This window comes from Barbatula barbatula (assembly GCF_947034865.1).
Source record: "Barbatula barbatula genome assembly, chromosome: 12".
Classification (NCBI taxonomy): Eukaryota; Metazoa; Chordata; class Actinopteri; order Cypriniformes; family Nemacheilidae; genus Barbatula; species Barbatula barbatula.
This window is the reverse complement of record NC_136775.1, coordinates 10,393,896-10,417,972: the sequence shown is the minus strand read 5'-3', so window position 1 is coordinate 10,417,972 and position 24,077 is coordinate 10,393,896. Positions and strand designations below refer to the sequence as shown.

The window sequence follows — 24,077 nt, the reverse complement described above, 5'->3', positions numbered from 1 at the left end:
GTGAGACTTCCATTGAAGATGTCATTCCTTTGAGTGACACGCGGAGATGTGTTTGTTCCCGACCTAGAGAACCAGACAGGCAAAGCTGCTTTAATGAGATGCGAACGCATCCCTCAAGGGGCCGTTTTGGATGACAGAATTTATCCACATCTTTCTCATTTTTGCTCACTCCTATTTGTCTCTGCAGGACTCCCACCATGGCGGGTGGTCTCTTCTCTATAGACCGAGATTATTTTCAAGAGATTGGCACGTATGATGCAGGCATGGACATCTGGGGAGGAGAGAATCTGGAGATTTCCTTCAGGGTCAGTCTCACTACTGATGATATCATTGAGCTTCCTACCCATAATTCCTGCTGTTTACACTTTGGATATGCACACAGTTTATATGCACTTTTTATTCTTTTGTCAAGAGTGATTGCTTTGAAAATGTATATATTTAAACAATATCATATTCATACGTTTTCGAGTTATTATAGTTTAACTAAAACTAAAACAATTAAATCATCCCTGTTAATTGAAATGAAATGTAGGCCTACATACGTATATTACATACAAATTTAACTCAACAGAAAGCAGGAATGTTTTTCTAGCTAAAACGGAAACAATGAAATATCTTAAAGTTAAGCCCTCAAATTATTAACAAAACAGAATTAAAAACTAAACTAACCAAAATGAAATAAATTAATCTTAATTATCAAAAATGTTATTAAATTAAACAAAAGCAAAAGCAAAGTTAAATATGAATTTGAATAACACTACAATAAAACTTTTAAAAAAAACTTTTTTTTAAAATCAGATTGGCAGATAATGGTTTATATTCATATTATATCTAGAACCGCAGCATGATACAGCACCACAGACAGTAAAAGTCATATTAAATATAAGCACTCTTAAAATGCTGCTTAGCTAGTCTGATTAAAATGAAAGAACATGAACTGTCTCACAGATCTGGCAGTGCGGGGGAACCCTTGAAATCGTCACATGTTCTCACGTGGGTCACGTGTTCCGTAAAGCAACTCCTTACACATTCCCTGGAGGAACCGGTCAGATCATCAACAAGAACAACAGACGGCTGGCAGAGGTCTGGATGGATGAGTTCAAGAACTTCTTCTACATCATCTCACCTGGTCAGTCACACACATTTGCATGATAAACACGCACACAACAAACCTCGAAAATATAATATTGCGGTTTAAAAATGTCCTTATCCTCCTGTTTATCGGTCCTTGTTTTTATTCATCTCAGTCGCTGTCTTTCTGTGTCTGTCTGTATCTGTTACCGTGTGTGCGCGCGTCCGTGTTATCAGCCCTCACGGCCAGTAGAGCGGTATTGACTCAGAAGTTGTTGGATAATGGATATTAACGTCACTGTCAAAAGTGTCCACCGTAGCTCAGCTATCTGTCTGAATGTATTGTGTTCTTTCTCTATGTACATGCCTGTATAGAGTCTCTCTGGCTTGTTAGTGCTGTGAGGCAAACGTCACTATTGCTCGTCTTTTTGAAGTTGAAGTATTCAACTTCAACTTGTCCTTCACCATTCGTGATACCGTACATGAATAAAAATCGTGCAGCTTGGTGGTGAGAGGTCAATTCTTTAGTCAATTACACTTGGAATGTTTGCCTGGCAGACTAGTAAATGTGTTTAAATCCAACAAATTTTCCATCATGAGCCAGAATATGATATAGACCTGAGGTGGGTCTCTGTTCACCTTGAACAAAAAGCAACCACTCTAGAACCTATCCAGCAAAGCCATTTCAGCTGCCTATAATATCATAGATTATAATATATTTAATGGGATAGTTTACCCAAAAATCTTTCCAACTTTTTTTGACAATTTCAAGAGTCAAACAGGTATTCAATAGGGTCATATACAGGCTTTGAACAACATGAGGGTGAATTTTTATTTGTTGTCGAACAATCCCTTTAAAAACTATTACACACAAGCTCCACTCAAACTTTTCTGTTTGTTTAATGTTCTTTGTGCGTGGTAGGTGTGACGAAGGTGGATTATGGAGACATCTCATCCAGAACATCTCTTAGACAGAGGCTGCAGTGTAAGCCCTTCTCCTGGTACCTAGAGAATGTCTACCCAGACTCCCAGATACCACGACACTACTACTCCCTTGGAGAGGTGCGACACACACACACACACACACACACACACACACACTGAGAGCGAATGCATTGCATAGTGTGATAAACAGTTTTCTGTTTGTGCCGAAGATTAGCAGGTGTGAATTAGCACACAGTCACAGGGTAGACGTTTTTTATTCTGTCACTTCACTAAGGAAATGAGAGACATTTATTCTGTCCCAGTCTCCTCTATTCTGTCATCGTCGCGTTTCCTGTCCGGTCTCTCGTCCGCTCGCTTTCATTCCATCTGTCCATCTCTTCCTCTTTCTCTGTCAGACAGTCTTATGAATTAAACATGCGTGTCATTTCTGATGTTTGAGACTCACTTTTTTTGACTCTGTTTGCTTGAGTCTCCATCGCCGCGGTCTGTCAGCAGTTCCTTCTCTTTTCACTCATCCTTGTCTCTCTTTTCCACATCGTGAGGAGGAAAGGCCTGTTCACACTGTAGGGGGCTCACAGTAAAAGACCCATAGACCAGTTGAGATGAATGAAGACACAGAGTCAGGAATGCAATCAATAGAGAAGAAAATTTACTGAAGGAAAATCGTGTGTAGTTTTGCCGGCAGAAGTCAGCTTCAGCGCTCTCAAGGAGTTCCACGGGATGCTCTGCTTACATTCAAATACAGTGATATTTATGCAAACAGAGGTTTCAAATTATGTCCGTACTTAAGTAAATCACACTCACATGATTGGTTATCAATAGATAGTGACTTAAACATGAACAGAAAGCTCTAAAAGAGTTCTGATGTCCTGAGATAGGACATATAATCCTTTAGTTGATCAAATATGGCATATACTTGAGAACTAATTAAATCATGTTAAAAGGCCTCTAGGTCTCTGCTGTTATGTCTATCTTGTGACTTTCCATTCATTCTCACTTCTCCTGAAACAAAACAATCTCACACACACACACACACACAAAAGCCCTCAAGGTTACAGTGCATGCTAACTGCAGATGTTTTCGAACAGGATGTTAAGTTTTCTCCTCTTTACAGTCACAATAACCTAGCAGAAAGAGAGGCCTAGGCATTCATAGAAACTCAAATTGGATTATTGGACCATTTCAAAATAATTTTCAGTTTTTCTGAATTTACTATTTATAGGTTTGCGTTTAGGTCATCATTTTTGTTTTATTCTATGAACTACTAACGATACTTCTCCCAAATTTCAAATAAAAATGTTGTTTCAATTTGCATATGTTTGCAGAAAATGAAAACTGGAAAAACAGGTCGAAATAATAGAAAAGGTGCTCTGTATCTTTTCAGACCTCAAATACTCCAAAGCAAGTTCATATTCACTTTAAAGCAATAGAAGACTTCAAATGCTAAAAGTATTTTTGCAGTCTTGTTTTACAATAAAAATAAACATCCTTGGAACAAAATGAGTTTGTGTTAGTCATATAAAATCACGGTGCTGGTGAAGTTGTATGTGTCACTGTTCCTGACGTGTGTTCAAGTATTTTGGATGACGCATGTTCGTGTATTTGATTGGCACAGTTGTCTCTGTGTTTATCGATACACCCCCCCCCCCCCACCAAACTCGGTGTGCGATAAGCTTTTGGGTAATTAAGCATGTTTGACACAGAGACTGAGACGTTACTGTGTTTATTCATGCGGGAGAGCTGTTTGACTGTGTCTAATCTATCTGTGTGATCCGTTCTCTTCCAGATCCGCAATGTGGAGACTAACCAGTGCCTGGATAACATGGCCAGAAAAGAAAATGAAAAAGTGGGCATTTTCAACTGTCACGGAATGGGCGGCAATCAGGTCGGCCGCTAGCGTCTCTCTCTCTCGCTTCTAAACCCAAATGCTGTTTGAATAATGATGGTGATGTTTTACGATGACCACTGAAATGACACTGACTTATTGTGACCTTTCCCGTCTGCTCAGGTTTTCTCCTACACGGCCAATAAAGAGATCCGAACTGATGATCTTTGCCTGGATGTGTCCAAGCTCAACGGCCCTGTCATGATGCTCAAGTGCCATCACTTGAAAGGGAACCAGCTCTGGGACTATGACCCGGTGGTGAGTTTAGGCTACGTTTTGTGAGATACTGTGCAGTCATTATTGGGTGTTTAACTCTTATATTACATTGTTGCTGTTCTTCCTCTGATGCACTTTTTAATACTTTTTATCGGTTATATATTTGCAAAACCCAGTGACAAGCATAAAGGGTAACGAATAATAATAATAATCAATCACAAAATATGGAGATACACATTTTTAAAAAGACGTCTGAAAACAGTGTTAATAAAATGCTAATATAAATAAAAACACAAAAGAATGAAACAAAACTTTATTTGGTGTGTGCATATACAGTATATACTGTAGACTATGTGTCCTGTATGAACCTGCAGTAATTTGACTTCAGATAGTCACTTTACACTCGAAGCATAAAAACAATGACTCCTGGGTCACAGTAAACACACCAAACACAGATTAAGATGTCTGATACGTATAAAACAAGTCTGCTGATCAGCTGTAATAATGTATGTCCTGTGGCCCTCCGCTGATGCATGTATGCATACGTGCTTATGACTCAAGTATTGTGTCTCTCTAGGGTGTTTCTTGCCTCATACAGTATATGTCATATATCATCAAACAACATTCAGCTAACCCTTTAAAGCTGTCAGTCTGCAGGCCGTGCTGTCATCATGTACATGAACACACACATCCACCCCATGGCTTCCCTTATAAACACAGTTTGATTTAGTTAAATTGCATGAAAAATCCTTTCAGTCAGTTTAAACACGTCGTTGCTGCTCTATTTTGGAATGTAGTTAAAACGCAACTTCAGGCCTGTTGAGCGACATTTTAATTAGCGTGTAATACGTTAACATTATTTTACTACTGTATAATGTAAAAATGAACAATACTTTTACTACATTTATTCATCTTAGCTGATGTTAATTGTAACATTTACGAACAACATTTGATTTTACAATGACCAAAGATTAATGCATTGTCAGTTCATTTTTTTAACCTTATTGAACATTTTACACTTGATCTGAGAAAGTTGAAGGCTGCAGTCCACTGCCAGTGGTGTAAAGAGGCCTGTTACTCCAAAGCTGCTTCTCTCTTCACCCCTTCACTCTCAACACATCCCCCCTGCCGCGCACACACCGCATCGTATGCCCCAACGCTGGCCACATGCCTGGAGAGACGGAAAGCTGCGCACAGAATAGAGAACTCGAGCAGGCACTTTGCACTGTCAGATTAAGGTTGTGTTTCCCTCGTGGGGAGAGAGAAACAAGAATGGAAGGGAGATTGAGAGACAGAGAAATCAGGAAATCACTTGCCACCGGAGCACCTATGCAGCATATATTACCATACATTACCATCACAAAGTCATCTTTGTGCGCGCACGTGCCCTCACACCTTAAACTCGTGTAGGCCCAACAATACCTAAGGCCCAATGCACACGTTCCTGCTGTAAAGATATCCCTGTGCATTGACAATTTATCTGTGTCTCAAAGCGTGCAGGTTTTTATGTCCATCCATCCATGTAATGTTTAGTGTGGGTATGAATGCCATTCTATCTATTATTAGTGCTATTGTATTACAGTATAAATGCTGTGCACATGTGTGGAATACCCGGATGACCTTAATGCCATAATGAGCTGTTTACAAACAGAGGGCACCAAATAATAATCCCATAATGCATTGCATTCACCTTGTACAATTCATAGAGGTAAGAAATAATACCTTTCAAAGCACAATGGCTGCTTTGGTCAGCTGCGACGATATGTCAAAGGCGCCGCCATATTGGTCGTGGCAAGAGTAGAATGTAAACAAATACAAGAAAATGGGGGAAGCTGAGCTTTTCCAGCGTTAAAAGTGCAATAACCTTTAGATATGTCAATGGATGACAACTGTTTTACAAGGTGGCTATTTCATATGAATTTGTACGATCTCATTCGTACGCTTTAGCGAGATCTGCTTTTGCGCCAGTGATGTTTAAGTTTAGAGGTTTGGGCTTCACTATTGGTTTTTATACATATTGTTTGTTTTTGCATGCTTTACACTGTACGGATTCATACGAATTGGCCACCTCATAAATTAAAGAGCTTGTGCTGTATGTTTGTATTAAAATATCTAAAAACTACTAACACACTATTACTGTTCATAAATTACATCATAAAGTTTATTTCATGACGTCATCTATGAAGAGGAATTGTGAATGTGTTGATTTTCACTACCAGTGCAGATAAACCCATAATTTCATGCTCCTCCTCAGCATCATAAAGCTACACCTTTGTTATTGTTTTGCATATGTTTAAAACACAAAATAGTTGTATTCTTCATTTCAGCCACAGGCCACATGCTTATTATGTCCATACAATAGAATTGAATGGGTACCGCCATTGTTCGGTCAACAAGTTCTTCATATAATATCTTGTTTTGTGTTCTGCAGAATAAAGAAATTCATACAGGTTTGAAATGACAAGCTTATTCTCAAATTGTACCAAATAGTGCATCCAGAATAGTCGGTGTATATGTGTGAGCTAACTATGTCTCACAGCCAGTATATATGTGTTCCTCTGTTCTGCAGAAGCTGAGTCTGGTACACGTGAACAGTAACCAGTGTTTGGATAAGGCCTCTGAAGATGACAGTCAGGTGCCCAGCGTCAGGGATTGCACCGGTGTCCGATCACAGCAGTGGCTGCTCCGCAATGTCACACTGCCTGAAATATTTTGAGACACGCAAGCACACTGAGCTTCAGCTGGACGGACTCTCACATGGATGTAAAGAGAGAGAGAGAGAGAGAGAGAGAGAGAGAGAGAGAGAGAGAGGACTGCTTTTCTCTCAATACCTGGTGGTCTGCCTTTAATAGATCTATACAAACAGAACTGCATATGTATATGAATCTCCCATCACTCCACCGAAATGAGCAAATGATGGAGAGAGAGAGACTCATTGGAGAGAACACTTGAGTTTGATGCCCTGGCCTCCTTGTTCTATGAGAAGGGGCGTTTTGGTTATGTTTACGAGAACGCCTCCCTTATAGAGTATCATTGTGTGTTGTGTGTGTGTATGTGTTGAGAATGTGTGGGCCAGATGGTTTTCCACAGAGTAGTTCCCTTTTAATTATATTAAGCCTTTTAGAAACGAAGGGTTTTTAGCACATGAAGGAGAGGCTAATATGCGTGTGTGTCTGAGCTCATGTGTGTGCATGTCTTTGAGTGTGTTACATATCAGGATGGATCTTCCTTCAGTGTCTGTGGTTGTTAGTGGACTGCTGTCTGTTCGCCCCAAGCTGAGAAACAAGGACTTCCCCTTCTGGCCATTGACGAATACTGACATCTGTCAATGAATCTAAAGTGGACAACCACGATCGATCAGTGATCTATAATCAACCAACAAAATGATGGATTATCAAGGACTTTATAAGAAACCTTTCATATCGTCAGTGTTCATGCAACATTTTTTACACCAGATTCTTGGTTTCTGCATTCTTGGGTGCCACATAAATGCACTTTTCACTCTTGTAGGACTGTTGTCTCTCCAAAAGGTATAATGGCAGTTTGACAAAATTTGATTAAAATGGTTGCCTTTGTAACAAATTGCATTACCCATAAGCACATGGGTTCATCGGGCAGAGATGGAACATATTTTGTCATATCATCCAACAAGGGCTTGGTGTCACTGTTTTTGTGTGTCAGAGAGATTGACTGCATTTACTTTTGTCTGATATTTCGTCTGTGTTTATTTTCACTTCAAAGTGTTACTGATATGTATGTAGACACATTCCTTTTTTAATTCATCAATTTGTCATATGAACATGATTGTGGCCAGTGTCTGGCTTTAAGAGAAACAACATGCAACATTTCAACTCGCGTGTTTAGGTGTGAGCCTAAAGAGATTTATTCAGAATTATGTCCTGCATTTCAGATATTATTGTTGATCTGTCATTTCACTTTTCTTAATTCAGTCACTCGGATCTCGTGTCATATCAGAAAAAACAAGAAACTAAGACTAAAAAAACTAAGAGGAAAATTGGGAAACAATCTTTATGTTGTTGTTTTTTACACTTAAAAGTTTTTGACCATGCCCAAATACTTCAAATGATCTTGCACTCTTCATGTCCTTCATGATCTTTAATGTTAAATATTTCTTCTGCAAAGAAATTATGATTTTAGATTCTAAAGGTTCTAATACTCCACACTATAAGATTCTAAAATTGTCAAACTATTGTCCAATCTACATGAACTACAGAAGAGGAGATGAATTGAAGATGACATTTCACAAGTATTTGGATAGAATATCAGGATCACTGTGTGTTTATATCTGTCAAAGGGATGTCTTTAGTTTGTTTTTTGTTTTTTTGTTGATGATGATCTGGCCTGCTGATTGGTGGGTTGGAGAGCCCTGTGTTGAGATGATCCACAGCCTGGAGAAATAAACCACAGAAAGTTTACAGTCTAACTCCTCTGTTGGTGTTTATGACAATTTCATGCTGAAGTGTATCAGAAACAATCAATATATATATATATATATATACAGCCGAGGAAAAAGTGAAAAGACCAATTTAAAATTATTTTCAGTAGCTATGTGTTTAGGTAAAATGGTTATTTTTGATTAATTCTTTGAACTGCTAACAATATATATTCCCAGAAATCAAGTTCATGTTCAATTTTAAACAACACAAGAGCAAAATGTATTTATGTAAAAAAAAACTCGGTTCTCATGTGTCTTGTCATGCTGTTTGATGACTTAATGTCACTCCTGAGGTTTGATTTTGTTGAAATTTAACAGACACTGGACTGGACACAATATAGAAATGCTAATTGAATGAAAATTTTATACTTCCACGGCTTTATAAATATACTGTATCCGGGTGCAAGATTCAAGCAAAGTTGACATTGGCCAACAATTTATAATCTGTTACAATATGGCTTGTTTAATTTGGTGGTGCTGCCATGAAAAATCTCATAAACTAGCGAGATGCATGTTGCAATATGTAAAATGAAACTTAAGCTTCACTTTCTGTTTGATGTTTTTGCTGTCAACCAAATTTGTTGTTGATACCGTTTAAGGGCCACTCTAGCAAACACTGAAGGGGCCTGGCCCATAAAAAAACCTAAAACAATACATATTTATAGCCTCATTTCATGCAATAGTAAGATGTTCCTTCCTCTAATTAAAATACTACAGCAATGAAAAGAGCACTCATATGAAATCTAATTTGCCAAAAGTTGCCTGGAGATATTTCATTGGCCCAACTCATTAAGAGATACTTGGTCTGTTTTCATATTTCATCTTTTGCTGGAGGACGCAATTTATTATTTATTTACATCCCCAGAAAGTTTTTAAGTTGAAGAAGTTTTAAGTTGTTAATTTGCAGTGCTAGAAGTCTCAGAAAATAAATGTGCACATTTTGGGTTGGAAAATAAAAGTTACATTTAGATTTGAATTAATAGAAGTGCATACTTTGATGTTTTTAAGCCTAAAGTCTGCTGATTATTAACATCACTACACTTAAAAGAGAGAAAACAAAAGGTTGGATGACAAAAAGTGACTAGAAGCCTGAGGGATGAACGATGTAGAACGAACTGTTCCCAAAGTGACAGTATTTTTATTAGAAATTCTGATCCGTTGGCATCTTACAAAGTAGTCTGGTTCAAATGGTTGCCTATGATCTATTCCGATTAACACAGCGCTGAAGACGTAGTCTTGTACGTTATAGTATATATATACATATATATTTCAGTCAGTTGCTGTGTCTATTCTATTCTACGACCTCTTTGCCTCATTCCTCCCTTACTGAATGTGCAGTTTGTTATTAATTAAATGTCAGGATGATAAGATGCACGCAATATGCAAATTTTCCGTTGACCATGACATCTAAGATCTAAGAATAGGCTTCATAAAAACAGGCTTGTTTAAGAGGAATCAATACAGTAATTCAAAAATGTTTAAACAATATACATAAACTCAAGTAATGCCAGACGCTGTTGTGTTCGTCTTGCTTATTTAACAGATGATAAAGCAGCACCTTTACAAATACCAGACAGGGAGAATCAGCAGCATCTCACATTCTTTCACAGCGCACCCAAGAGAAAGGTTCAGTGTAATTGAGTGTGGGTGAACAGCGATCGATTTCAATCTCACCTGAGATCCCACGTGACGGACCTGCAACGTACTGTATAGCATTCTGCTAAAATGTTGAGAAATAGCAGGGAACGTGCCCTTATCAGAGGACTAGTAGGGTCAAAGGTCACTTTACATGCAACAAAATCTTTCTCTAATAACTGCTCCCAAGGTCTGTGTGTCAAGAAGGAAAGAAAAATCGATACAATCCATACTACTGGATATGTTATGAATAAGAGCGGACTGTTTTACCTGCATTTGTCAGTTTGACATTTATTTCCCAGCAAATAAACACTTAACCTTTCCACTACCCAGATACTCAAACAGTCAGATTCAGCAAAACATTTGTAATTCCTATTGTAAATGAATTTATGAGTTAGTGTTTTATCAAGATATTTGAAACATATTTTATATGAACATGACTATAAAGCCTTTTAGAGGATTAGGATCAGCAATGAAGTTCTCCAATATCTTAAATAAATTCAGCGGGTAGCAAAATCCAATTTCATAGGAGCCTGATGAAACACAAATAAATTTTACATACAGTTTTCCCATCCACAGGGCAGTGTGACTAAGATGAATAAACCGTTTTATTTATTGATTTAATAGTTCAACAGCACTCAACAAAGGGAAGAAGTCTATATCTGCATTTCACAGCTTTTACAAAATTAAAATGTTATTTAAATCTTGTGACTAAACTGTACCTAGTCATCACAGCAGTTAACTACTGTATAAACTACACACTTCCTCTTTTTTTGCCATAAACCAATTGGTAACCTCAAATAATGTGAATCCACCTCCACCCATAATTGAAAAACGCATTTAGTTACAAAGAACCTTGTCAAGTTAAGAAAATAATTGCAATATTGTTAAATATTTTGTTTTATACTGCACTTCTTGACACTTTTATTTCGCCAGCAGCATTTGGTCATTCTGTCTTCAGCTCGGTGTCGGTGTTAAGTTTTAAAAATATGTCTTTCTAATCTTTAAGCACTTAACCATAAATAAAGCAAACAGTACCGTATGCAAAAAGAATGACCTTGAACAAGTATAACAAAGTATATTTAAACCTCTCCTTAGATAGGAAGTTACCAGACCTGATAAGACTTATCTTTGGGCTAAATAAAGACATATTAAATATAAGTTAATAAAACAAATCAGATAAAGAAATGCATTGGTATGGATGTGATGTACAGTAAGTACATAATCATTATTACAGTGTACTTCCTACCCATGCTTTACCAATAGAAACTGAGAAAAGTAAAATAAAGAAGCTTGAGGTAAACAAAAACATAACACAAAGGCATTTGCATGACATAAATATGGAGGTGTGCATAAACAAACCTTTTCACAATTGACTATTTGATAATATCATTAAAATTTTGAAAAAAGTTTGTAAGTAAAATGTTTTTTTTTACAGTTTAGCACAATTAGCCTATGAACTTTAGACTTTGTTCATAAACAAATATTTGGATATTTGTAAAAGCAACTGTTGCTAAATCCTGCCAGAGACACTGTATTTCAGTAGAACTAAACCTCCAAAACCGATGTGTTATGGTCTATTACAGGATAGCTGTGAATGTTAAAGATTCAAACAAAACTTTGCAGGCTGTATAAGTCTGTTATACTAAGGCCTTTGGTGTCAAAATGAACAGTGTGTGCTAAACATAAGCAAAGCTACATTAAACCTGACATTAACTCAGTCTTTCATTCATGCAAACATATCCGTTTACATGATAAACAGTGCCAGACACATCCACAATATGGGATGAATCATCCGTACAACCAGATAAACAGGTCCATATACAGTATGTGAACCAAAGTTTGAAAATGCGTTTGATAAGCTAGTATTACAGCAAAGCGCATTGTAAACGTGTAACATTATTATTGTGCTAACTGAAGATAGCACTGGCATTAATTCACTAGTACAGTGCTACACAAAGCACAGGTGTGTTAACTAAATGTTGCATTGGAGTGTGCAAGCGACGCCGTGCAGCTCTTTCTAAGCTTGGTCTCAAATTTATAAAATTAAGCCTCACAGTGCTAAATGCGTTAAGTGTAGCACATAGGTCGACTTTGGGGGGCATCATACTGCGGTGCCATGTGCTACATGAGCCACATTAGCAGAGGATGTGGTGATACTTTTGACCGAACAGGAAGTGCTGGTCACCAGGGTAAGCCCCTTTTCATAGTCCTGCAGTGCACTATGGGATTCCTCAGACAAATGCTGGTCAGATTTATCTCACTCGGTACATCTTTTCAGCTGCATTGGCGTTTCTATGAATGACCTGAGAAAGATGATAGTAAGAAAAAGAGTTCAAAGTGGCTGATCTTGCAAAAATGAGTTTAATAAAAAGATGGTATGTGTTACCGGCCCTGATGTACGGGGAAGTTGCTCTGCACCGGAGTCTGCTGGGCGCTGCTAGGGCTCATCAACATGGCGCTGTAGATGTTGGACGCTACCACCAAGATACACAGCAGAATAGGCCCAATGATAGCCCCCTCTATACCCAAATAGTACGCTCCACCCGCTACAGCGAGACCTGTCAGATATGGGTGTCCACCTCTGCACACATGATCACAAAAACAGATGTTTCTTTCACGTTATCAAACAGATTCAGAAAGCACAAAACCTAAGAAATCGCACCAACACACACCCCGATATATCAGAGTATATGGCAGTGTCAACAAAGTACGTAGGCAGCAGATGGCAGAGAAGCAGCAGCAGAGCTTTGACTCCCTCCCCCTGAGCCAACCACAAATCCAGCACTGCAGGTAGAGCCGCCCAGTACGTCCCCAAAAACGGCACGGCACCGAGGATAGCCGCCATCGCTGCAGAGACAGACAGAGAGCAGGGCTGGGCATTAATAATCGTCCAGTCAAAAGCTCTCCACCGACTAGTAAAAACAATGAAATCAGATTTTCCTCTGAATCTCACAGATACTGAAAGCATTACGTTGCAATGTGGATATGTGATGTGGAGGAGATGGTGTGTTATCTCTGGCACATCCAAGGTTCCTTTAAATATATTCAGCTCTAGCAGTTATTCATGCATTTGCTCATTCATGGTTTTCAAATTAAAATGGGTTGTTTAATTTAGCTTATTTCGGAACAGGTGGATAAAAAACATACCTTTATGAGTATGCACATTCCCAAATGTGTTAAAAGTACTACTGAAAAAACGACTAAACTCTCCGATAGAAAGTCAATGCGAGGTTAAATAATTTATCAGAGAGAGAAATAAAGAAAATATGACATACAGCTTAAGCTGAACAAACAGCATTTTTATTGTACGAGTTGAAATCCCACAAGAAACCCAGATAAATGAATAAAATGATAAAACGCACACTTTGAATGCACTGCACGTAATAAGCGTCTGCCTAATGTATTCATGTTAAATAAAAAGTGAGAAAGGAACTGAACAGTCTGTTTTTTGTCTGTGTAATTCAGCTTTACCTGAGGGGATGAACACAATGTTGATTCCAAATATTGTGTGCGTAAGCCAAGTGTAAAGGCCATAGAATCCAGCCATCTTCAGAGAGGCATCAAACACACCCCTAACAGAGAAGAAAAGATTACACAAACAACAAAGATAGACGCCCCAAACCCCCATTATTTGGCCTAATATAGCTGAGAGAAGGCAGTGTGAATCAACTGCTCTCTGACAGCTCTCATGAAAATGCCTCTAATGAAAAATTGATGTTCATTTAGGCTCCACACACACAGTTAAAGGAGCTACTGAATTGCTCTCTTCGTTTAATCTTCACAATGACACACACTCTCAGATTCATCTCCTGACCTTGTCTAGAAGACAAGAGTGTGATTGCGCTTTATAGAAACAAACAGATGCTTTTTATCTAAGCTAATTACAGTATGCTAATTTCAGGCTCAGTCCCCCTGGAGCAGTCTACCCTTAAGTGCCATGTTCAAAAGCTCCACTATCACTCCATTACCCTCTGCTTTTCTGCATCACCTCCATCTGTTTTAAAACCTTTATTATAGCAGTCCAAATGTTTAAACAGTAAATTACTATCAGATCATTTCAGTTGTTCGTACCATAATCTTTGTTAAATGTTGTGTGCATTTAAAAAAAGATCACAGACAAATGTAACAGTACCGCCACGCCCTCTTGTGGCGATTATAATGTACACCAGCTCTTACCAATGATGAGCAGGAAAGTGCATTTTGTTTCGCAGTCATTTAAAAACATCAAATCTGTTTTCATTCCTGTATTTCCAATTGAAAGCAATTTTAAAGCTTATATGGAGAACTATCAAAGAGATTTTTTTAAAGGACAATAGACTAGAAAATGCTGGGTTATGAAAAGGACAAAACCAGCGGTTGGGTTGTAAATTAAACAGTGTTGAGTTGTTTAAACACAAAATGCTGGGTTCTTTTCAACCCATTGTTGCTGGGTTTAAAAATAATCCAGCTTTTTGTAAGTGTATGTTTTAGAGACTATTATTTTTTATAGAGCATTTGATTGGACAAAACAAACAAAACTTTAAAGGCCAATCACAGCTCTGAAAAAACAGACCACCCTAAAACTATTTATATGTGGGCTAAGTGTTTAAGTAAAATGATCATTTATTTCATCATATATTTTTGTCCGCTCGCTTACGCTTGTTTAGACAAAGTCGGGCCGAGTACCAAAACCTTGTAGCCAATCAGCAGTAAGCAGTCGAGCCGAGCGCTGACGAAAGCGAAAGATGATTTCAAAAGGTTCCACATGGCTTTGTGTACCTGATGGCCTCCTCCACAGACTGGCCAATAACATTTGAAGACGGTCCAGGTTGGGACAGAGGTGTGAGGCTGATGACCCACTTCACAGGTTTATAGTATTCTCCACTGGAGCTCAGAAGGTAAAACAGTGTGGTCAGGAAAATCACCTATGTACCCAAACCCCCCCAAAAGATATATTAATATTTAAAATAAAACCTACTTAACATCTCATCTGATTGTGATTTGACCGTGTGTGTATTACCAGAGAGAGGGCAAAGTTGAGCAGGGCGGTTCCGCTGTGAAACAGTACAGTAAGCAGCGTGGTTGTCGTTGATATCAGCAAGCCAACATTTCGACTCATGACCACCCACAAAGACTCCAATATCTACCACAAAGACAGCATATTAATCAATCATTAATCAGTCAGACAGAGAGACTCTTTCCCAGCTAACACAGGCACACACTCACTAACCGAGAGCAGCATCTCTATATTCTCTTGAACGAATGAGGCGATGTCCTGCCAGTCGAGGATGTCCCCTAGCCAGCTGCTCTGTCTGTGTAAATTCAGCTTGTGTCCACGGTTTCGTCCGGTGTGAGTTACATTCTACGACACAAAAATCAGCAACATAAAGGTATCACAGAAACGCAGACAGAGTTTTACAGATTTTTTTTTATAATTTATTATATTAAATGTATTTATTACCTTTACAATCCAGGACTGGTAGAGACGATCCCACAGCTCCAGAACTTGTTTCTCGATCAAAGCTGTGTTGTTCACTTTATCGCCTAATATTTTATGAAGCTATAAATGCCCACACACATAAACATACATAATAAACACCTATTTATTTTCTGCAATATACACAGAAATGTTTTAAAAACAACAAAATCATTATTTAGTGATTCTAAGCTCTGTGGTCTTAGAATCAGAGGTGGACAGTCCTTAAATATTTTTACGCTCAAGAATATTTTCAAGTATCTGTACTTGAAAAAATGTTTAGTGTAACTTTCTGCTGACATCTGCAAGCAAGTCTGGAAAAATGATAATAACGAATAATATCATTGCTATCAACACATGATCCAATCATATTAGGTGTCATCCCAAATCATTGCCCACTACATTATTGTGTTTTACCAAAATACTGTACACGAAAGAAGTTAAATGCATTAAATTTCGGTTCATGTACTTTTGTTCAAAGCACACTTGAAACTTTCTGAATTTCTTCTGACCTTAAGTGTGATCCATTCTCTGCCATGCTGGTAAACATTAGTGGCTGCAGAGTTCACTGCCTTCTGAACAACCTGGGCCTCAGGGAGCCAGCTACAATACACACACATATCAATTGTGCAACATTTTTGACACATAAGTACCCTCTGCAACATTCATTTCCAAAATGTTAAGCATTTTAGTTTCAACTTACTTGGCCCATTCGGGGTGGTTGGAAACGGTCTCATTGATCAGGTTACTGGTGACCTTTACGATATGAACGCTCTCATGATGGACCTGTGAACACAAACGATATGTGCAGAGTCATGGATCAGACACGGATCACGTCCGCCACCCTGTGAAAACATCAACCCAAAGACAGCAGGGCCATACCATAGCAGTGAGCAGCAGGGCCATGAGCAGTGTGCCAGTCACCAGTAGAAAAATTATAAAAATACTAATCAGCTTATCCAAAGAACGCTCCAACCACACGATCATCTGCAAAGAGAAGAAAGATAGAGAGAGAAGTGAATTTCAATACAACACATTTGATCATTTATGCAAGTGTGTCGACACAGAAACCTCCTTCCCTCTGCCAAACTGAAGAAACATGGATGCACTTATAGGTCCTGAAATTGTGTATAATGTTAAACCTCTTTCAGTAAAACAAATAAAGGAACAATGTTCTTTTTTATACCGTGTAACAATAAAATAACAATAAATATCTTCCGGCGCCTTATGACAAAATCAGGGTGACATGAACATTTTCTTATTACTTAACTGTACTAATAATGTTCTAGATACATTAGACTGATAAAAACAATGCCCCAAAGCTGATTATATTCAGGAAACAGTGAAGGCTTGCAAACAGAAAGTGGTGGGCATATTTAGTTTGTTGGCAGATGGACTCAGTTTCTCTGTGCACTCTTTGCTTCTGTTGGCTGCTCTTGCATTTTTAATCCTGTTCCCTCATCCAGTTAGTGTTGCTAGCATCACATCCACATGTGCTAATGTGTATGATGAATTAGTGCAGAGTTTTCAATATTAGAAACGATAAGATTAAATAAAAAGCAACACTTTTTACTCCAAAAGTACAAAGCAAAGCTAAAAATCAATTCTGGCAATGGATGTAAGATCGCATTATGAGCGCGTGCGTGTGAGGGTACTGTCAGAGAATGAGTTTCACCACCATTTGTTCTTGTTATGACCCAGTTAGACTTCTGATACAGTCGAAAGATATTAAGTTCTTTACTATGCTGCCTATTATGTTACCTTATTTGAACCAAATCTATTTTATATAAGGGTTGACAGAAGACAGCTGCCTTAGTAGGCAGAAGGCAGCGGACTAAGTTTTGGAACAGAACATAAAAACAACTGGCACCTAAAATACCCAGTTAGACAAGCAGACTTGGGCTCAGCCACTTAACCCTCTATCCCCACTATCTCTTTTCCACGTGTTGTGGAAGAGTACCTGGCCTTTCTGGATTTTCTTCTGGCATTTTTTCTGACAGTTAGTCCGTCAGCATATCAATCACAACCAGAGGCACACGCTCTTCCACAGCACGAGCATCTCACACACAGAAAGCACTGCAGAAACAGCCAGAAGCCAGTGAGCTCAGCGGAAACTTAAAGATGGAAGGGGTGAAAGAGAAAGGGAAGCATCAATCCAAGCTTCTGATGGGAGCACACGTTGTCAACCTATCACTCTCTTCCCCTTTACTCTTTTGTCTCTCTTTCACGCTTGTTAGCACAACTGATTTACCTGCTTGTTAAGCCAATGCCACAGCTTTCAGGAGGAAGACAGAGAGACAAACGGTTATTAGAAACAACCAGAATGCAGGAAAGCAGGAAACATTAACATGGTATCAAGGCAATAAGAGGACCGCAAAAAGATTAGACTGGAAAACTCCAGGACTCATGGGAAGGGATGGACTGGGATTATGCTCCTAAATTGTTATTTAAATTTACATATTTGGCAGATGCTTTTATCCAAAGTAACTTACATTGCATTATACAATACATTTGTTTCTGAGTATGTGCATGACCTTGGCGTTGCTAACGTCATGCTCTAACCACTGAGCTACAGAAGAGCTTTTTCTGTTGATTGTGAAAAATATTATAACAGATCAAAACATGAGAACCTGAATCTATATTTATCTGCCCTCATTACAACAACTGCACTTCTGGGGAAGTAGGAAACACAACACAAAAAATGAACACCATAAAAGTGTGAACACAATGTAGAAGAATGGTGACTTGCTCACATTACACCTCAAAACCAAAAAGTCAACAAACAGCAAATGAATTTAGATCAAACAGTGTACAATACCATTCAGAAGTTTAGGAACACTTACTTTTAATACTCTTTCCAAGACAAATCAAACCTATGTTGAATGTCCATATGATCTTTTTAAAAAATAACTTTCATTAGAAAAAGTTAAAGGTGCTGTGTGTAATTCTTTAGCGGCATCTAGCAATGAGTTTGTGAATTGCAACCAACCGATCACTCCACTACTTTTCGAAGCACTACGGAGGCTGAGAGAGGATCAAGACGTCATCACGTATTTACTTGTTTGCCGAAAGAGATAACGTATTCAGGAAACGCTCTGTAGAGCAACCGGGCTACTGTGGAAACAACATGGCGGCAATTCAACAACATTCCATCCAAGTGGACCCGCAGTGTATTTAGATATAAATAGCTCCTTCTAAGGTAATAAAAACATAACGCTTCATTCTGTGAGGTCTTTATACACCTCGAAAGACAGCTATGTATATTATATTGCATTTCTGTCAACAGATCCTCCAAAAAATTACACACTGGTCCTTTAACTAAATATATAATGCAAATGCCTTTAGATCAAATTCTTTTTCTGTCAGGTGATCCTAAACTGTTGAATGGTAGTGTATGTGACATACCATGCTACCATAACTTAATCAAATAAAAAAGCTTTGAAGTACATTCAATTGCATTTGAAACATTTCTTAAGGAAACAAATTATATTTAAAGGGATAGTTCAAAAATTTCTTTCATTGTTTACTCACCCAAAAGAAGACAAAACACAAAAGAAGATATTTTGAAGAAAGTTGGTAACCAAACCAGCGTGCTTGCCATTGTTTGGTTTCCAACATTCTTCAGAATATCTTCTTTTGTTTTCTGCAGAAGACAGAAAATCATACAGGTTGGAAATCATAAGAAGGTGAGAAAACGACATAATTGTTATTTCTGGGTGAACTATCACTTTAATTGAACATAACTCACAGGAGATTGCATTCTGTTTATATCCTGAAAAGGTTAATATTTTCAATAGCACTCTCCAATTCATATTAAGAATAAAACCTAGTAGCCAGATTCCAGCTTTAGCATTTCCTCTGTGTTACTTATGAAAATTTCCTGCCCTAACTGTGAGTGTAAAAGCGATTTAGCAGCAAGTCACAACTGCTTCCTGTTCCTTTTTGTAATCACACATCGTAGTCACAACCAAAAATAAATGTGCACACGTGGTGTCGACTACCAGCAGACGTGAGTGGTTTTGTGCGAGCGTGTCTGTATAAGGTGTTACCTTAGTGTCCACCCGTAGCAAGAACTGAGCTAGGCCTTTGATCGGTCCGGGTAGCAGAGCCCCCTGTCTGTCTTTCACAAACTTCTCAAGGAATGCCCACCATTTCACCAAAGTCCGTCCTGTGAAATCCTTCAGCCCAAAATGAACAATCACCTTCTTCAGGACCCAAACTGGAAATTGTAACACAATAGTTAAACTCTTCATGAAACATTCACATTCTTGCCGTCAGATGAGTATAACAAACAAATCATCTATCACACACTGTTTACCAGCGACAGGGATTGGCAGTAACTGTAAAATCCAGAGATTGAGCCAGATCTGCACCAACATTATAGCCCATGCAAGAAGCACAAAGTAGATATCACTAGTTTTCTCCTTGGGCTGGAGACCTCTGAAGTCTAGCCTGCTGCGACTGCGGGTGGGTGGAACGCTGAAGAGCCCCTTAGAGGAACACGCTGAATCTGTGAGGAAAGAAATCACTTAACTAATGACATTCTCTCACATAAACCAAAAAGTCTGAGCTATAATCGTATAATCCCTTCTTTTTGGTAAATAAAGATTATGTTTGATTGTGTTAGTCATTCATAATCAGACCCGCAAGAAAATGCAGATTCCCGAAGAATGGCTGAATGCCTGCCATTCATAAAACTGTAAATCCTTAACCTCTAGCTTATTATGAAATATTTGGGATAATTTAATAATACTTTTAGTTACCATTAAGAGCGCAGTAATCCCATTTAACAAATTACTTCATATTTTAATCCCTTTAACAGAATTCCACGGATAGTTCTCCATAAGGAGAACCGAGTCTGGACCAAATTGTAACTTCAAACATCAATATGACCTCTAACTTCAAACAGACTGCTCTGTTTCCTTTCGTATCACCTTTGGATTGTTCCATGCTCTTCTCTTCCTGTATGGTCTCGGCATGGCTGACATTACTGCAGGAAATAGCCATGTAGATTGTATTAGCAGCAAAAGACAGAACTTGACCTGGAAGTTCACCTGTACGTAGAGAACAGAGGATGGGGAAGGGCAAAGGGGTATGTGGAGGCGTCTACAAGCCTGACGATATCAACAGAAGTTTATATTGTGAGAGCTAAAAAAAACTTTACCTTTCCCTGGTACAGCAGGCTTCTCCTGTATGCCCACTATAAGCAGTAAAACCACCACCACAAACACAGGCACTCGCCACGACCCAGTCAGAGACACTGCAGATAAAAGAGAAAGCAAGAGATTAATAGAATCCTTTATTGATAAGCAGGTCAATACCAGGACAATAATATGAAAATGAACACCAGTGCACACGCAATACAAAATTCAATTGTGCATTATCTATAGAAGTTGCATAGGTTGTATTAACTAATATTTGACAAATATTGCATCTAAATATCTAAATTAAGCTTTGATTATTTTCTCTAAGACATGACAAAGCTTGTATAATATATTTGTATACTTTATTTGTAACATATTTTCCCTGAACCTTGACCTAAGCTATAAATGTATAAGCCTCTATAGGCTATACAGTATGTGATCTTGGGCTGTATGACACAGTTGATGCAGATAAATTAATGACTTGCGTGTTCCCCTGTAGTTTTCACTTCCACCAGAGAGACTTAAATTGTCCGAACAGAATTATTCACGCCTTCAAAACAAGACGGTCTTACCCAGGTAAAATATAAGAGTTGTCCATACGGGCACAGACATGGTGCGCAGGAAACCTTCCATACCGGGCGTCCACTTAAATGCCACAGCCAATACGTAACCCACTACTAATGTCCCAACCTACGAAAGAATGAGAATATATCAGCTACGGCACTTCACCAAACATTTGTCACTGATCTATTTATAATCACAAAGATCCTCCGTGTGTTACTATCCCCCCATAGATTAACCACTGTCAAGAGAGTATCAATGCAAGCCTTCATGAATTCTGAAGAAATCAACAGGCCAGTTCTGAGGCAAAAATGTACCATAATGTAACAAAGTTTCCAGCATAAAGCGATCAAAAGGCTCTACTGGAGTTAAAGTAGACATCACAGTGAGGTCAAGTTAAGAAGCATGCACCATTCAAAACAAGGTCGGGTGAAAACATAGTCATGCAGAGGTCCTGTAACCTTTATAAGAATTAAATGCTTTAAGGGACCATCATACTGGCTGTGTAACCTTAGGGACATATTTTTAGATCAGGGAGTTCGTGCTCCAATTCCTACACTATCCAACATGTTCCGAATGTTTATAAACCCAACAAACCCAGTCGCATAATAATGTTAGTAAAACAATATATTACACTTCTCATCAGATGCAAAAGATAATGGAAATCACCTCAAAAATGATAATAATGGTTATAATGGGATTTTAAATTTTATGGGTTTTAATGGTCTCTACTGGTAAGGTGTTGGGTTTATTGGTTGGATGTTATAATAGTGAATGCATGGGAAACGACACAATTCTATCCTACTGGAGTAAAACACAGCAAATGGGGATTTTGTAAAGGTTTAAATGGTCCTGTTACTCAAGCTGTCAGATATCTTAATATCTAATGGAGATAGTAGGCTGCAGTGTACAGTGTGACACACCCCACGACCACTTCCTCCTTCTCACTGTCCGACAGGAGTTCCTCTGTCCCATTCACGTGTCTCTACTCACCCACACAGCGTTAAAGCAATCCAGGCCGAAACAGATGATGTCACACACATGGCTGAGGATGACCTGCATGCCGATAACGCTCCAAAACAGATATAAGAAATAAAGCAGCGGTCCACCAGCACCAATAGCCAGCAGCACGTTCAACCGATTTAAAACCAGTGCTCCCATCGCCTCCGCCCCGTAGTTCACGCACCACACTGGCACCAGCAGGGTCCCAACAACTATGGGCGTGCCGCTCTCTTGCAGACCGCTGAGCCAAGAGCGGCCCAGTCGGGCGAGCGAGTACTTGAACGGGTGCAGGAAAGTGCCGCAAAGAACCGCCCACAGCAGCGGTCGCAAGAAAGCCTCCAGGATGAAGTACACCAACACGGCAGCCCCGCAACAGATCGCCACGAAGATCATCGCTCCCGTGTTGTAGAAGGCCTGTTTGATGTTTTTGTCAAACTTCAGGGACGACGGGTGGCTCAGTAGTTGGCTAACCATGCCGACCGCTGGCTGGACCGTCTCGCTGAAGGAGACGTAGTGTGGCCGGGCTGTGCGCGGGGTGTCCGATTCGGTTGTCGCGCCTGGAACCGGGTCCTCTGTGTCTGCCATGTTCGCTCCGCTTAAATCCGGAGGATACACACCATCGCATATTATGGAACTGCGGACTTGGCTAAATGTGACGTAATATGTAGGAAGTAGTCTGGGAAATGTAGGCAGAAGGGCTAAATCTCTTTTTCTTGATTATTGGTTGAAGAACCGCTTCATTCTGGTAGATCAGTTATTTAACTCAAATGGTTTCCCTTTCACTTTTTATTAATTTTGGGGGGTTTATAAAATGCCTTTAACACCAACGGATTATGTCAGAGTTTTTGATGCTATATCTCCTCAAATTTGCACTTTATTTGGACACCAACAAAGAAATAACACTCAACTGTGGTCCCTGCCTAATGGTATCAATGCCTATGTAGGTGGGAACTGTCTGTCTTCTAACTCTAAAAATAGATACAATTTATATACAAAAAACATTGTATCTTTGCTCTTTGTTCATTCATATATGAACTGGTTCATAGATTGTATTAAAGGTTTGGTTACTTCCCAATCAATATTTAATCACAAACAAAATTAAGGAAGTTTAATTTATACTTATACGTGGAATCTACCCCACAAAACTTTTTCCTTATGAAAAAAACATATAGATAAGATTTGCACTTTTTGAAATAATTGCATAGAAACTGTGGTTCATACTTGTACTGTCCATTTGTGAAACCTTTTTGTGAAAATGTTTATGGTTTTATTATTAAGAATGTTGATGGAAATTTTGGAAAAATATACTTTTTGGTGTTTTGGAGAATCATCAAAGAATTTACCATACTAACAATTGTATTTATATAATTAATTTGAAGAAATGGAACAAACAAAAAGCACTAAAAACTTTGCACCGTTGTAATTTCTTTCATATCTTTTTGTAAACCCCCCTAGGGTTTGTTTATCTATATTACTGTCAATAAAAAATGTAGGAGGAGGGACAGCTTTTGTGTGCCTACCATTGAAGGAAATGTATTTTTTTACAACAAACGAAGAAGAAGGGTTATTGTAAAGAAAATAGAATAACAATAATCAAAGAACATATATTATATAATCTTATACGTAGACATTAAATTCACATTAATATACTTAATATATTTAAAAAATAAAAATAATAATAAAACAAAGAGTGTTCTTCAAAAA

General features: G+C 38.5%; 2 protein-coding genes across 3 annotated transcripts in view; one reads left to right on the top strand and one right to left on the bottom strand.

The window, feature by feature from the left end:
* Positions 1 to 8,554, top strand: part of galnt1 (UDP-N-acetyl-alpha-D-galactosamine:polypeptide N-acetylgalactosaminyltransferase 1) — a 65,933-nt gene extending 57,379 nt beyond the window's left edge. For both annotated transcript variants that reach the window (XM_079470056.1, XM_079470057.1), the window contains exons 8-13: positions 188 to 305; positions 949 to 1,129; positions 1,994 to 2,133; positions 3,803 to 3,901; positions 4,025 to 4,159; positions 6,687 to 8,554. In XM_079470056.1, the coding sequence (XP_079326182.1) occupies positions 188 to 305; positions 949 to 1,129; positions 1,994 to 2,133; positions 3,803 to 3,901; positions 4,025 to 4,159; positions 6,687 to 6,833 (820 nt within the window). In that variant the 3' untranslated portion in view covers positions 6,834 to 8,554. The remainder of the gene's footprint in view (positions 1 to 187; positions 306 to 948; positions 1,130 to 1,993; positions 2,134 to 3,802; positions 3,902 to 4,024; positions 4,160 to 6,686) is intronic.
* Positions 8,555 to 10,476: 1,922 nt separating this feature from the next.
* tmem245 (transmembrane protein 245) lies at positions 10,477 to 23,869 on the bottom strand. The gene is made up of 17 exons (XM_079469414.1): positions 22,365 to 23,869; positions 21,383 to 21,500; positions 20,831 to 20,926; positions 20,601 to 20,720; positions 19,985 to 20,176; positions 19,716 to 19,885; positions 16,549 to 16,653; positions 16,370 to 16,452; positions 16,179 to 16,269; positions 15,652 to 15,750; positions 15,421 to 15,552; positions 15,211 to 15,333; positions 14,970 to 15,115; positions 13,683 to 13,783; positions 12,884 to 13,058; positions 12,598 to 12,792; positions 10,477 to 12,514 (listed from the first exon to the last, which is right to left on the bottom strand). The coding sequence occupies exons 1-17, from the start codon at positions 22,956 to 22,958 to the stop codon at positions 12,469 to 12,471; spliced, it is 2,586 nt and encodes an 861-aa protein (XP_079325540.1). The 5' UTR covers positions 22,959 to 23,869; the 3' UTR covers positions 10,477 to 12,468.
* Between the last annotated feature and the right edge of the window lie 208 nt (positions 23,870 to 24,077).